Source organism: Perca flavescens, chromosome 10 (assembly GCF_004354835.1).
Source record: "Perca flavescens isolate YP-PL-M2 chromosome 10, PFLA_1.0, whole genome shotgun sequence".
Classification (NCBI taxonomy): domain Eukaryota; kingdom Metazoa; phylum Chordata; class Actinopteri; order Perciformes; family Percidae; genus Perca; species Perca flavescens.
Window position 1 is genome coordinate 9557878 of NC_041340.1, and position 15410 is coordinate 9573287.

The following is a 15410-nucleotide window of genomic DNA, read 5'->3' on the forward strand; positions in this document are numbered from 1 at the left end:
GCAACACATACATATGTTGAATAACAAATATGAAAACAAAGATTTATCTTCCAGAAGAAATTTAACTAAACTGAACATACAACTCAGTGTTTCCCACAGGATAATTTACTTAATTCTACTTAATAATATTGTGTTTAATTTAACACTTATGTATGGGTAACCTGTTTGAGTAGGAGTAAGTCTCACCTTTTTATACCGGACAGTTGCTCAATATGTCGTACTGCACAGTACTTGTTTGCAAAGTGCTTGACATGTTTATGTTTCAGATTATATGCATAGCGTCTTCTCCAAACCAAACTGACGAACCAATCAAACTACTACAGTATACGCAAAGCACAAAACACAATCTGATTTCTGTTTTAGGAGTGCAAGATTCCCATCAGGAGAAGATCATAACAGTGTCTGGAGAGGGAATGGTCCACAGCCCAGACTTCCCACACACTTATCCCAGGAATACCGCGTTGGTCTGGAGACTAGTGGCGACCAATAACCTGAGGATCCAGCTCACTTTTGATGACAGGTTTGGTCTAGAGGACCCCGAAGATGGCATATGCAAGTAAGAACATACAGTAGTAGATTTATTATGTCAGTATAAATACAAGCATATGCAAGTAAAATAAATACATTTTAAAGGAAGAATGCCTTAAATTTGGGGGACAATGACCTGCTGGTCATCTTATCAGTGTTGTTCTATGCTAACATATGACATATATGTGATCTATATATAGATACAAATATATATATATATATATATATATATATATATATATATATGGGATTTAGACAAATAAAGTGAACTTTATAATATTATAACACAGTATTTTTGATTATTATAATGCATTACATTATTTTGTAAGCTGTCCCTCTACTTTCTTCGTTCCTGTACTCCAACTGGGCTGACTAGGCCACTGTAATATGTGCAAAAGGGTTAACATGCACCAAAAATATTGGGATTTTCCTGTGAGGGAGTGACAAACGTGGCAACTTCCAAAAAACTCTGTGTATTCTTATGGTTTATAAATTTGGCTTCCTCAGTAGGCATGCCATATACATGTTGGGCCAGGTTAAAGATGTGTCCTGCCTGTGTTGTCGTCCATCTTTAAAGATTTAGAGTCAGAGTGTGGCCATTTGTGAAATTGCTTTTGGTCTGCCGTGGCAGCTTGTGAATATTGAAAACCAAGCAGCAGAGTGATTTGTTTCGTCCAGGACACCACGATGACGTGGTTCAGAACGGCATAGGCATATACGTGATTGTTCGAAAGACATGCACCACACCCTCAGACTGGCAAATTATAAACACAAACCTGCACATATACATACAGTACACCCTCTGTTTTATTGAGGAACCCACTTTCAATTACTGCCTGGGTTTGCCTCTGTTGCCATTCAATTTAAACACGGATCCCGAGCCCCAACGATCGATTTACCTTCAGTGCATTATGCTCAGTGCCCTGCTGTCGATATAACACAACTGACTGGTTAGCATCGAGAAGCCCAATCACTGGAAGGTGGAGAAGAGCGAGGGGAGGGTGACATCGCTAGTCATTCCTGGAGAGCCCCCTACAGGATAACAAGGTGAATGACAGTTCAAAGGATTATGTTGTACATGGCAGCACTAGATTAACATGTATCTTTTGAGAAATCAACTGTATATATCAGGACATTTAAAGAAGATGTGAATCAGTATGCTTCTGTTCCAGTGACAGTGCCTAGGCGTTCACTTTCATTGATCAATAAAATGTTTGATTGTTATTATTGTTACGTTATACTTCCTGTATCCTGTCTTTATTGGGGAACAAAAACATGAGTTCAGGTAATTCGAGCCCGCCAGCACACATATGTGCACGTTGACGAATGAGGTTAGTGTTGACACCCTGTGAGGGAAAGTTCCACAGTGGGGCAGGGTGCAGATTGACAACTGTTGTGCCGTCCTGCCTGTACAAGACTGCACTAGTCAGTGTCCTCAGGGAGAGGGGCGAGAGACAATAACAACATCCCCTTCCAGGGTCATGCAAGTCATCGCCACGTCTACCGCTCCAGCTCTCACATTTTTTTGCTCCTTCCCCAGACTGAGGCCCAAAAGGTTTTGATCGGATCCCAAGATACACACTCTTGGCAGGGTTGGCAGCGAGATGAATGCAGCATGCAATCACAAGCAGAAACAGACACACACATTCACAGGTCTATGTGCTTGTCTTTTCTATCACCCTCTCTCCTTTCTATCTCAAACACACACACCGTCTCTCTGTTCCACATAAACACACACACATACACAAGCCTCCGGCCTAATCTGCATATCTACTTTATCTTTTATGTGTGTTTAAAAATGTATTCACAAAATTTCCCTTCAGAACTTCATTCCACTCTTACCGTACGGCAAAAAAAAAACATTCATATACACTGTTACTGATACGCTGCTCTTACCCTTGTGTCACGGCACAATGTGATGCAAATAAACACGACTGTAATCTCCTGTCCAGTGATTCACAACTATGGCAGGGGATAAAACAAACAACAGTGGGAGATGTGTTCAGCTTTGGTAGCAAGCCTGGAGCGAGAAGCCTTTGCTAGGATGAGAGGGATGCTGTGTAGTCGAGATGCTCATCTGCTATTCTGTTTGTCTGTGGCACGATGAAAAGCATTCTTACCAAATCCACTGGAGGAGAGGAATATTGGAGAGGGATTGGTCTTGCTACTGGTTGGCATGGCAGCGGAGTCGTGCTTGACGGCTCACAGAAAGGACTGTTCTCAGAAAGGCATTTATGCTCTCTGTCTTCAGTCTGAAAGAAAATGACTGAAAAACTGTTTGTGTTGCTTATCTGCGTCATGTTGGTGCATTGGTATTGCATTTATAATATAAGAATATAATAAAATGTATGTAGGAGAAAGCTTTGTGTATATTAAACACAGTTTCCTTGCAGTGTGCAGGAAGGTAATCCTATGTGCTAGTACTGTAACTGTATATGATATTCCTTTTGTTGTTCCGATCCTGTTCACTGTGACTGTACATACAGTTTGGTATGCATGTCAGTGCATTTGTAAATCTGGTAAACCGCTGTTCGACATGGGGATTCTGAACACATGGCGATGTGTAATGATCGGGTCATCTTGCATTATTGATGAGCCATCTGTCAAAGCTCTGGAGCTGTCTGAGGGCTGATTTTTAGAGAGGAAAGCTTCTCCCTTCACTGACCTCCATCGAGAAGGCAGAGAGAAGCTAAACTGACATTTTATCCCTTTCCAAAAAACATTTCATGCCAGTCTGGTTTGCATTTATATAAATGAATGTTTCACAGTCCATTAAGTTGTCTAGCAGGTGTGCATTTAAACAGAATATATGATTTTCCAAAAGAACACGTTCACTTTTACATTTCCCAATATGTTTGTTTGTGCAGATTACAAACGTCCTGTATAACTTTTCAAATCAAAGGCAACAGAGTCATTAAATGTATCGACCCCACTCCCCTTCAGTTTATTTGACATCACAGAAAAGCCATTTTTAGTCGTGCTCATGTCCCTCCATGTTGTTTTATTGAAACCAGCTTGAACTGAATCTGTCAAGCTTGTGCAAAATGTAAACAATGTCCTTGAAATCCAAATATCCGAATTGGCAGCACTGAATGAGAGGTTAGCGTGCCTGTTGACGCAAAAGGCAAAGTGATTAATCCCAGACTGTGAAGAGTCAGTGAAACAAGGCTGTATTGAATGCAGTGCAGCCACTGGTTACACACAGGTATAAATAATAAAGGCTGAACTCCTGAACTGCGTGTCTTAAGTGCTGAGGTTGGCCGATGTTAGCCTTGGCACACCAAAGGAGTCTGGAGACATAGGCTTCTGCACGTAATTACTGGGATGCAAAGTTTGATTCCCCACAACAAGCAACATGCATTTGTATGTAGTTTTCTCAATTAAATTTTTTTTATCATTTTGTTTAGTGAAATTGAAAATGACACTAAATCCTTGAAACCTGTTTAACCCATCATGTTAAAACTAAACATTATTCCAAAAATGCCTGGGATTTTCTCACATGCAATGTTTGATTTTCAACCACCAATAGCTTCTGCATTTTTTTTTTGTGATTGTTATGTTTGAAGCCAGAAAAATACTGTGTGATATAAACTCTGTTGCAGTCCAATTACATGAGTTATTTATGTGGGCATTGGAGAGGTTACACGGGAGCCAGACAAATCTGCGCCTATTAAAGAGGAGTTGCTGACATTGAAAGTAGAAATATGAACACTCAATATGATAAAGGTTAAGAGTTAAAAGTGCATTATTGCAGAAGGATTTTGCAAAATACCTTCATATACTGTTAGCTATTCATACTGTATTTTTTGTTCATATTGATATCCAAACCTTATAGTCTGGTCAATGCCGCCCACCTAGAGCCAGCTTTGAGGTGTCTGCCTTTTAAAAGGATTTTTTTCCTCGCTGCTGTCACACCAAGTGCTTGTTAATGGGGGAATGTTGTGTCTCTGTAAATTATAGAGTGTGTTCTATACCTGCTCTATGTGAAAAGTGAGACAACTGAGAATTTCTTTTGGAGTCCAGGTAAAGAGGCCTGCAGTCTCCCACAGTCAACATACAGTACATTGCAGTATAATGAACTCAAAGTCTAATTAAAAACTATATTTCAATGACAGCAGTGTAATAGGCCTGTTAAAAGGCTGCATCAGCAGCCATAACTGCAAAATAGCAAGAATAGATGCTAAATGCTGCACTGTCAACCTAAGATTTGTCCTACACTGGCAATATCCAGTTAATTGTTATAGATTTAATTCAAGCAGTAAATAAGAGACTAATATCATCTCTCACAGCTGAGATATTGTACCCTTTTTTTATAAGGGTAAACCTTTATTTCCCTGGGCAGCTTTATTGATATTAACAACCTCATCTTCAAAATAGCAACACAGAGCTGAAAAGACAGCACCATGACACACATTTAAACTGCTGACGAGTTTACAACAATCAAGAATACATTCAAAGGTCTAAATCTGCAATATGAAAGCTCAAACAAAGCAATTAGTAGCTGGACGTTGTGGCATAACTTGGACAAAGACAATTTCATGATAATGGAGCGCAGTCTCAGAGTGGGCCCAATAACTGGTGACGTCTCGGAGACTAAAATAATCAGTTTCTGCACTTTGTCTGTCTCACTCTACCAGATACGACTTTGTGGAGATAGAGGATCCGACTGAGAAGACCATCCTGGGTCGCTGGTGTGGGTCACAGTCGGCACCAGCTAGTCACACTTCCAAAGGCAGTCAGATCAGGATCCGCTTCATCTCTGATGAGTACTTCCCCACTGAGCCGGGATTCTGCGTCCGCTACTCCCTTCTGCCTGTGGTATGTACAGTGTCAATACTGCGGACTTTACGAATGTGCATTGTACGTTGTTGAGCGCTTACATAAGCTGTCATAGCATTTCTCTGCCTCTATCTCCAACTTCAGGGAGTTCACATGGCACTAAGGAATGCCTGTCCACGCATGCACAATTAAAATTATTTGCTTGTTACATTACATGGTGTCTTAATTTGCAATCATCCATTTCTGCATCTGTGCACCCGAGCATCGTTGGGGAGAGATTATGTTTAAGCACTATAGAACATCTGGCACCTGTACTATCATTTATTTTAGTTATGATGATGATACACACAAGCCAGGGCAGCTTATACACTCATACACAGATAAAACAAAGTGTCCACAAGCTCTGTAATGACAGTAGAGAGTACAGCTAAGTTACCAAATCTACAACAAGCTGAGTTTTTTCCCTCAAGAATTTGAATGGACCGTGCAATCTTTTGACAGCGTCAGACAGCACAAAACAAATACAAATATATTGACTTTAAATGGTTTCAAACTCTGTAATTTTCTCATTTCTTGGGTCTAGTATTGTTTCCATTTTTAAATAAACTCTTATGTTCTATATTACTCTTCTATATAAAGCCACATACCCCGTTAACCTGCACTGTTTTTTTAGATTCAGTCTGACAGATGAGGTGTCTCAATTTCACTTCTTCTTGAGACTGAGATGGAGAAAATAAGTGGCTTCACAGTCACAAAGAGGTCCTATGACCCTCGGGGATTCATTCAAGGCCCTGAAATGAAAGTAGGAATTAAGAGATAAAAGTGCTTTTTATGTGGAAAATTGCCACACTGATGTCTGTCTGTTACATTTTGTCTTTGCGTTTTATAATCATAGTTCAAAAGTAATATCCCTTTTTTACAGTACCCCAATTCACAAAGATACCTATGTTATTTTACTCTACACTTAGGACTGAAATATATTTCTGGCACTAAACCAACCTTTCCTCGTTTCTGTTCTTTCCAGTTACTTCACTTGTATTTGCCTGTAACATAGACTATAATCACTATTTCCATCCCTTGCTAATCTTTGTTTCCATTCACCTTTTAGACTTTTCCAATTGTGTCTAATTAAAGTTAAAGTGTGTGCATAGCATACGATTAAACTCATTCAGTACATCACCAGCTTTGCTTGAAGAGCTCAAGACTCAAAAAACCAATATACAAAAAAGTGAATGACAAAAAGAGACACCCTTTTCAGCTTCTTCCTTTCGTGCCTCATGGCCTCTCACTTGACTTTAGTTCTGACATTAGCCAGATAATCATTTGGCTTTTACTTCGTTAATTTAGCCTGATGTTGTGTTCATGTGCTCTGATTTCTCATATTGCTCTGTTTGCTTGTACAACTGCATCAATCCCATCCAGACTAGATGCAATTTTTAGAGAACTTAAAGGCATCCCCATGCCTTTTCCTACCTACCAAGCTCTGATTGGTCAGTTGTTTTTACAACCAAGGGAAATGGCTATATAGCAAGACCAAGTTCAATCAATCAATTACATTTTATTTATAGAGCACTTTTCATACATGTAAAATGTGGCACAAAGTGCTTTACAATTAAAAGCAATTGACCCCCCATCACAAAAATGCATCCGCAGACACACACAGACACACAGCCACCGCCAACATCCACACACACCATCTCATACACACAATAAAACTAACACTTGACTGAGCACGGAAAAGCTAAGTTAAAAAGATGGGTTTTGTTGAATAGATGGAACACACTAAAATGTGATTCAGGAGGGCTAGCTGGATTTTGCCATACCAGAAACACTATAGTTCTTTGGCTCCATTCTTTTAATTTTTACTTAATAGAGCAGCTCTGACTCAAAGACATGCTTGAGCGTCTTCCAGTTGCTAAACCAATTCAAATCTATCTAGCTAGCTACATTTCATAGTTTGATGATGTATGTTCTCCCTTTTGAAAAATATGACATTTTCTTAAATATAAAAATTTGAAAGTACGGGGTGCCCTGGCAGCTCACCTGGTTGACTGTGCCCCATATACTGTTCTAAGGCTCCGTCCTTACAGAAGCGGCTCTGGTTCGACTCCGAACCACAGCCCTTTGCTGTTATCCCCCTCTCTCTCTCTCTCTCTCCCCCCTTTCCTGTCTTCAGCTATTCTATCAAAAAAAAGCTGTAACAGAAAAATGAAAAAAAAAAAAAAAAAAAATATGGAATTAAAACACTACACACAACTGTGAATGTTTTGGCATTTACAAGTAAAATGTCATTATGCTGTAGTAGAATGAAACTCTTCTATGATGTTCAAATGTCTGCCACTAAGTATATAATGGAATAAGAGACCGGGTTTGTCTTTCATATTCCAACTCAAGAACGTGTGGAAACCATGGGGGGGGGGGGGGTGGAGGAAGCTTTGGCCTCTGCACGTTCAGTCTGGCTTCCCTTTGAGCTTTCCTCTGACAGAGGAGCAGCACGCTAGAACAGCTTGCACTCTGTTTCCTCTGTGGTCAACCAGCAGCTACTGGAACCTCGTGCCATTCAGGGGCCAGCACTTTAGTTTATATTTAAACAAGCAATAATTCCTCCCCACCACTTCCATGAAATGGATGGGGGTGGGAAAATAAAAACCCGGTCTGTAACTCACAGGAAGAGATTTTAGGAAAAGAGAAAGGGCCGAGGCAGAGGTTGTTAAAACATAGAAGAGAAAGGAGTCTGTTGAAGGGAGCATGAAGAGTGTTGAGTGGTGGGTCAATGGAGCAAACAAAACATGCATCATTGTCTCTGTGAGGTCCCAATTGAGAATTAAACCCCACTGCTATATCTAGGCATGAAGATCACTATGCCAGTTTTTTTTCATTTAATGGATTGAAGAGTGTTTTACACACTCTGACTTGAATTGAGGGAGATAGGACAGAAGAAGTAAGGAATAAAATCCTATAAGCAGATGGCAATGACTGGTAAAAGCCATGCAGGAGGCTTACCGTTGGCATGATGACATTGAGGTCTGTTTTTACACCAACCTCAATTGCAGTGTGTGGCGTATAGTGAGAGAAAAAAACGCTTTCTTCACGCACAACAGACCTTGTTGCTTACTCAAAGCTATCTTGTGCAAGGAAGTGGTTTGCAACTCCATGTGAAAGAGAAGATATTGTTTTCCAGAGCTCTCCCAAGATGCTATTTCAGAAGTCTCATCTCAACGTAGTTAGCTGAACCTGTCATTTCAGTTACCAGAAATAAGAGCATGCGGTTGTGCTCTGTAAGAACAAGGAGAGCTGGAAATGAGGTGATCACAGCTTGAAAACAAGGTTATTTCTTGAGGGGAAGGGGGTTCAGAGAGTTTGATAAGAGTTTTCACACTTTGATTCTGTCTTAGGGTCATCAAGAAGAATGCAAACACATTCAGCCTTTTTTCCATTTAAAATGCAAGTGCTCTTTTCAAAACACATAATTATTTCAATAGAGTTACATTGCAATCTTGTTAAATAAGCTGCTGCTGCCCATACATCATATGTATGTGCTTATATTGTAAGGTTCACAATTGCAAAAATTACCTCCACCGAGTCTGTAATTTCTACTTTGAGCCTAGCCGGGCTGGCTGGCTCAGCTATTTTTTCATAAAAGATTGACATAAACTGCAACTAACTGGAAGCTAAGAACATCAAATGCCAGTCTAGATTTGAGTTTAAAACTTTAAGTAAACAGCAAGTTGTTAAGTCCGAAGGTGAATAATTAGCTATAGCTATTAGATAACTTAAGAAAAATGCAATTTATGTGCATAATTATACCAGAAAATGTTCTAATTTAGTCTGACATTTCAAACTCTTTACCAGAATCATGTATTTTCCTGATCATGTAGAAGTAAGGATTTTGATTGTAAAATGTAAATAAATTCATTTTCTGTTATATACTGCAAGCCATACATAAAAAGGCCTAATTCTTAACCATACAGTGTTGCCCACTGTAACTGCTACACTATCATGGCCTTTATTTATGTAGGAGACTAACTATTGGATTCAAGACATTCTTGTGTTCCATTGCTCCTCCAATACTGTATTAAAGTCTTAAAGTGTGACATGTGACACATGGGCGCTTCTCTGAATTCATGCCAGCAAGTTGGTGGTCCATTTAAGTACTTTGTTTATGAATTTCTTAAACAGGAGCTCTCATGTGCTACTTATAGCTTTATTCACACCATCTTGATGTGTCTATGAAGGATTGCCTGGCTTCTCTATCTGAAGCCGAGCTTGCAGAGCACAGCTAATTGGGGGAGTGTTGCACCATCGACATTCACAAGCTGTTAATGGCTTCCAGTCCACGCCGTAAGCCACTGCCAAGGCTCAACTAATAAGAATCAGAGCTCTGCTCAGAGAAAGAGCTGTTAGATTTACTCTTACTATTTATGACTAGTCCTTTCTCCATAAGCATTCCTTTTATGTTTGTGTCTGTTTATCTCAGTAGGTGACACATGAACCAAAGATATGTTCAGTGGTTATGAAGGCAGCCTCATTAGAATGAGTCAAATCTGTGGCATGAACACAGCTGCGCATCAGCTGTATTTTTCTAGACTGTGGTGCAGCCATGTCAAACCACTGGCATCTTATTTTAACATCTATGCCAAAGGCACTTGGGGTTTAAGTGAATTGCATGGACTAACATTGCCAATAAATCTAATAGGTGGTTACAGTACAGATGCCAATACACTTGCAGATCTGTTTTACTAACTAATAACCTGTCCATTGTGCCTAGACAAGGACTATATGTCCATCTTAAATATCTCTGCTGGCTCTACTGGTGGATATAAAAAGCTGGTTTTACAGTGCCATGAATACTAGTTTCTAGCATAGGTAGGTAGTTAGTGTCATGGCCTCTGACGAAAGGAAAACGTTTCCTCTGCTAACCCCCATTTCTTACTGGATTCCTTTCTAATTCAGCCATACAAGTCATCAAAGGGAAGACACAGATTCCTGGAATAATCTTATTTCTTTTCTAACATTTCTGCCTTTCCAAAAGCTTAAAGACACAGCTGCCAGAAGGCGATGTTTTCAATGTTGTTCTTTTTTTTTTTTAAGTGTCACAATGTTTCCTTCTACGTGTCAGTCACATAAGATTAGGGAGACCAGCGAGCTGACATGTTGGACAAACGCAGCGTCACAGGACTGAAAGGTTTAACAGATTAGCCTCTTCTCTTGTGGGAGCACCACCATTCCAGGTATCAGTCTTCTCTGTGACTGCACGCTGTAGCCTGGAGGGCTGGGAGCTAGAAACAAATAATACTGCTGCCTACGGGAGCTAAAGGGACAAATGTTGTGCAAAGTGGGCAGAGGAGGTGACAGTGATGTGATGAAATCTGACAACGTAAAAACTAATTCCATTAATTGACATTTGCTTCTCAACTCAACAGTGCATTGAACAATTTCAGATACAGTCAATAGTCATATGTGCCTTCTTGGAGTTAACCAGAGAATATAAGCGGAGCCCCAGCCTTATATGCAGGATAACAGACTTTAGCTGAGGTAGCTACACACCCACAGTGACAGTTAGTCTTATATCAGGGATTGAACAAGAACTGAAGTTAAAAATATACATATTTAAATACATATTTTTCCACTTAGGTTTCCTACTTCCCACAGTGTTTATTCAATGCATTGGTCAGTGTGGGAATGCTTTGCAAAATATCAGGCTGTCTGTAATCTTTAGGAGCTTTAGTCACAACTCTTCTAAACATTACCAGGTCTAAAACATAGAGCTTAAATTGGGTCCCAGATGGCCTGAACATTTATGTTTTCTGTTTAAACTCAACTCAAGTCCAAACCACTGTATCATTTAATGATCCTGAACCCAATTTAAACCCATTTTTTACCATGAATCAGTCAAACTCCCCTTCTTTTTATGCCTTTACAGTTTTTCACATTGTAGAAATAAAGCACAATGTGTCACTCCTGACAAAGTTGTTCCTTCTGTGTAATTTTCCTGTTTTAGTATTCGTAACCGAGAGCACGCTTACAAGCTCCTAAATGTCACAGAAAGTGTATGCTCTGTAAGTATTCTAAAGCAGTTGGTGCAATGAGGCGGGTTGGGGCATGGAAGCTACATTATGTGTCTATCTTACCAGCTTTATATTGCTCTGGCAGAGAAAAAGAAGACTCTCTCAGTGTACAGGTCCATAAAACAGGGCATTTTCCTGTTGTAACTTTATAGATAAACACTGCAACTACTGAATAAATGACCTTTCCACTCCATCTCACTCCATCTCATCTACTGGTTTTCCTGCAGAGTGTATCAGAACCCGAAGTCCCTGTGGTTCTCCCTGCACCCCAGCAGGGTATTGAAGAGTTGTCAGAGGCTGTGGCAGGGCTGGGCACCATGGAGGAGGTCATGCAGTACCTGGAGCCGGAGCGATGGCAACTGGATATGGAGGAGTTGTACAAACCTACATGGCATGTGCTGGGGAAAACCTTCATCCATAATAAGAAGGCCAGAGGTAGGACACTTTCCAGCTTGTACATTTTTATGAAATACAAAGGTTAACAATACAATGTGATAGTTTACAATTGCAGTAGATACAAGAGTCAAGCATAGTCAAAAAAAGTACAATTTTAAAACATGGCATATTAGAGGAGTCATTGGAGATAAACTGAAATTACTCAATTATTAATTATTTGTCATTAAAAAATTGCAAACTTTGTTTCGACAGGAAGTGATTCTGATCATGTCTTTGTGTCTTTGAGGAGGAGTTGATCTCAATCTGTTGAGGGAGGACGTTCGACTGTACAGCTGCACTCCACGCAACTTCTCTGTATCCTTGCGTGAGGAGCTGAAGAGGACAGATGCCATTTTCTGGCCAAGCTGCCTCCTGGTGAAGCGCTGTGGTGGAAACTGTGCCTGCTGCTCTCACCGCTGCTATGACTGCCAGTGTGTTCCCACCAGGGTCACCAAGAAATACCATGAGGTAAATAGCAATCCCATCATGAAATGCTACGAGGAACATGAAACATGTTAATACATTTACGTCTTTGGATTTTTAAGTGAATGCCAGTTTAGAATTTCAGAGGTTAAATTATGAAGCAGCAAAGACTGGAATTGGATATGTTGGCTGAACCCTCTGTATGGTTTAATATTTACGCTGGCACTTGTCTCGCATTGCCAGACCTATCTCCACAGCGCTGTGGATTAAGGTCTGGCTACACCACACATACACACAGACAGCGGAAGGTGAGGGACAGCCAATTATCCTGGAAATGTACTTCCATTGATCCAGACTACCCTTGCACAAACCTAGACCTTAGACCAAATTATCAACTTTATATAGATAAATATTCATGAAAAAACATTGAATTTGTTGTGCATATCCTGTGATTCTGTGGCCTTTCCTAGTTCCACACTTTAACCAATATATTTTCCAATTTACATTTAAGTTACAGCGTAATATACTGATTGACATGATCTTTGTTGAGCACATTCATACTTACAATTTTCATAGTATTTCCATGAACTTTGTTTTTTATGTAGTGTAATGATCAGGCCAACGTAACATGTTTGCCCCACACCCACTGTAGCAGTAAGGGTCTAAGAAAAGCAATCTTGACATTACAGTGCAAAATACTAGGGATTTAATTTTCTTGTCACTTGGCTTCAGATAACATGTAATGCCAGGCATTTGTCATGGTATGGTTTGGAAATCGAGATTTGAAAGCCAGAAATGTGATGCAATTAAGTCACTGGCATTGTAAAACCTCTTTGGACAAATTATCTTTTTGTGCAATGGGTCAGAAAAGTAAGTTTTAACTTTAGGCCTTCACTGGAAACAAAATTGGTTAAATTTCTCAATAATGTACCCACTGAGCATGCTTCCAGCTGTTAACTAAAGCATCCTCCTTGTTGACAGGTTCTACTGTTGAAACACCAAAGCGGTGTCAGAGGCCTGCAGAAGTCTATGACTGATGTGCCCTTGGAGCACCACGAGGAGTGTGCCTGTGTGTGTAAAGATGACGGGGACTAACCTCAGATATGTGTAATAGCTGCCACTGGAGTCACACAGGACATTAGAAATGAACCTCTGCTGCTGTTGCAACATTCTGTATCTCATCCACTTCCACTGGGAGCTAACAAGATTGTCCCTTTATTCTGTTGTCCTTTCGCTAATTGGATGAAGCGGAACAGACTGGAATCTAATAACTCTTCTGAATGGATTCAAACTGCTGTGGAATACCAATAGTGTGCTCTGAGCGCATTTAGAGAGACAAAAATTCACTGGAGCAGATCTGAACTATTATTGCTCTGAAGACTATTTTTTTCAGCTCAGATAAGAACATTGAGGTGTTTTTGCCTCTTCTTGAGCTCTCTTTTATAGTTCAGCCAGCGTGGGCTGAGAATGTCATGGAAAATGGGAGCTTCTTTGTTCAAGTACTTTTTTATGTCAATAAGTAAGCTGGCTACAGCTGCATTATTCCCTCTGCTCTTCTATTATTACCTTCAAGGCAAAGAAAGGTGCTTTCTCATGAGCAGTTTTCCTTTGCTCCCCTTTTGTTTCACCACATATTTAATCTGCAGCCATGGTATCGCTGAAATGCCTTGCTAATAAGACTGTATTATGTGTAAATATTTAATTTACATTTCCTTTCTGTACTACCGTACCTTTTCTACCAAAGATTCTCAAGGAGAAGATAAAAGTTGCACATGTAGAATCAATTGGGTGTTGTTCATTACAACTCTTCATTCAACCGATCTCAGCAATCTCAAATCTGCTAGCTTCAGGAAGGCCTAGCGTCAAGCCATTCTTGCTGCATTTGAGAATATTCATATTTGATATTTATTTGTTTTAAAGAAAGGGAAATTTACATCCAAAATGTCTTGTTTGCTACATGTGTCACTGTACAGTAGTATTGGCCTCCAGTTTTCATTCTAAGTCATTTTACATTGCCATTGTGTCATGAATGTTTTTCATTTTCTGTATGCCAAAGTTATTTATCTCTTTTGCAATAACTGTTTGTGTATTTCATTGTACTGAACATCAAAAATAAATTCTTCAATTTCTAATTGTAGGTACAGTACTTGTGGCTGGTAAACAAACTCAACAGAGAAGATACCAACGATCTAAAACAATAACAAACAATGTCCAAATAGTGGTATATAGCTAAAGCTGGACTTGTGTTTAAAGACGTCACTGGCAGAAATTATTGTAATATTTGGGGGAAAAAATACTAGGCTATATGTAGTTTCCGGTATGTTATTAGTGTCTGTATTAGTACAAGTAAGTAGGAGAAACTCTGATGATTGGTAAATAAAGTAGGTTGAGAGGTTCTCTGAGAAGGATAGAAGCCTAATGTATACCATTCCACAAATGTGAAATGTGAGTCAAGAACCATATTCATCTGTGCAACATATTTGGCAAACTCACATAGTTAGTCTTTAATTCATTAGGTTTGAATGGATGAGTGGTGGGGGAAGATAAGAAGGGCATATGCATGTTGCACTGAATTATTAATCAAATTTTCTTTCAACACAAAACAGGGGGTTTCATAACAGTAAGCCATTTTTTCTTCATAGCATTCCTCTAAATGCACTTTACAAATACTTTACAGAAAATCCACGACAAGACCAAGAGAACTTGGGTTAAATTATCACGTACAAAAAATGAGTAGGAGAAATCGAAGTAGATTTCTTTGTGCGAGGCTTACCTAATGGTTATTCACAGTAGAGTTTGAGGCACCAGGTTTTATTGTGAACTTTTAACATATCAATTGCACACAAAACATTAACTATGTTCCCAAGTTGGTGCATGCCACATAATTCATTATCCAGGATGGCTGTGATGGGACTCTACAATGCTCCAATTTTGTACTAAAATGTCAAAGGGTGCAAGGGAGTTGCCCAAGTGCCCCTCTTGTGTGACCCTATAGGCCAAAAATGAAACCTTACTTCTATCCTAAATGCCAATCTTGAAACACTTGACTGTGATTTTGTGTAATTATATACTGTAGGTAGTATAGAGATGAACGTAAACCTTCAGCTCATTTATCACAATAAGCTGAGCAAGAAAAAAACGAAACCATAAGGAAAAGTAAATAAAAGAATCGAAAAC

The 15410-nt window shown here is 39.5% G+C and overlaps 1 protein-coding gene across 2 annotated transcripts in view; it reads left to right on the top strand.

Moving 5' to 3' along the window:
- The window catches only part of pdgfc (platelet derived growth factor c), a 47285-nt gene extending 32953 nt beyond the window's left edge, over nucleotides 1-14332 (top strand). Inside the window, exons 2-6 of one of the 2 annotated variants that reach the window (XM_028589667.1) lie at nucleotides 364-556; nucleotides 5166-5346; nucleotides 11603-11810; nucleotides 12058-12278; nucleotides 13215-14332. In XM_028589667.1, coding sequence (XP_028445468.1) covers nucleotides 364-556; nucleotides 5166-5346; nucleotides 11603-11810; nucleotides 12058-12278; nucleotides 13215-13328 — 917 coding nt within the window. In that variant the 3' untranslated portion in view covers nucleotides 13329-14332. The remainder of the gene's footprint in view (nucleotides 1-363; nucleotides 557-5165; nucleotides 5347-11602; nucleotides 11811-12057; nucleotides 12279-13214) is intronic. The other variant, XM_028589668.1, reaches the window with a different exon arrangement.
- The last annotated feature ends 1078 nt before the right edge of the window (nucleotides 14333-15410 follow it).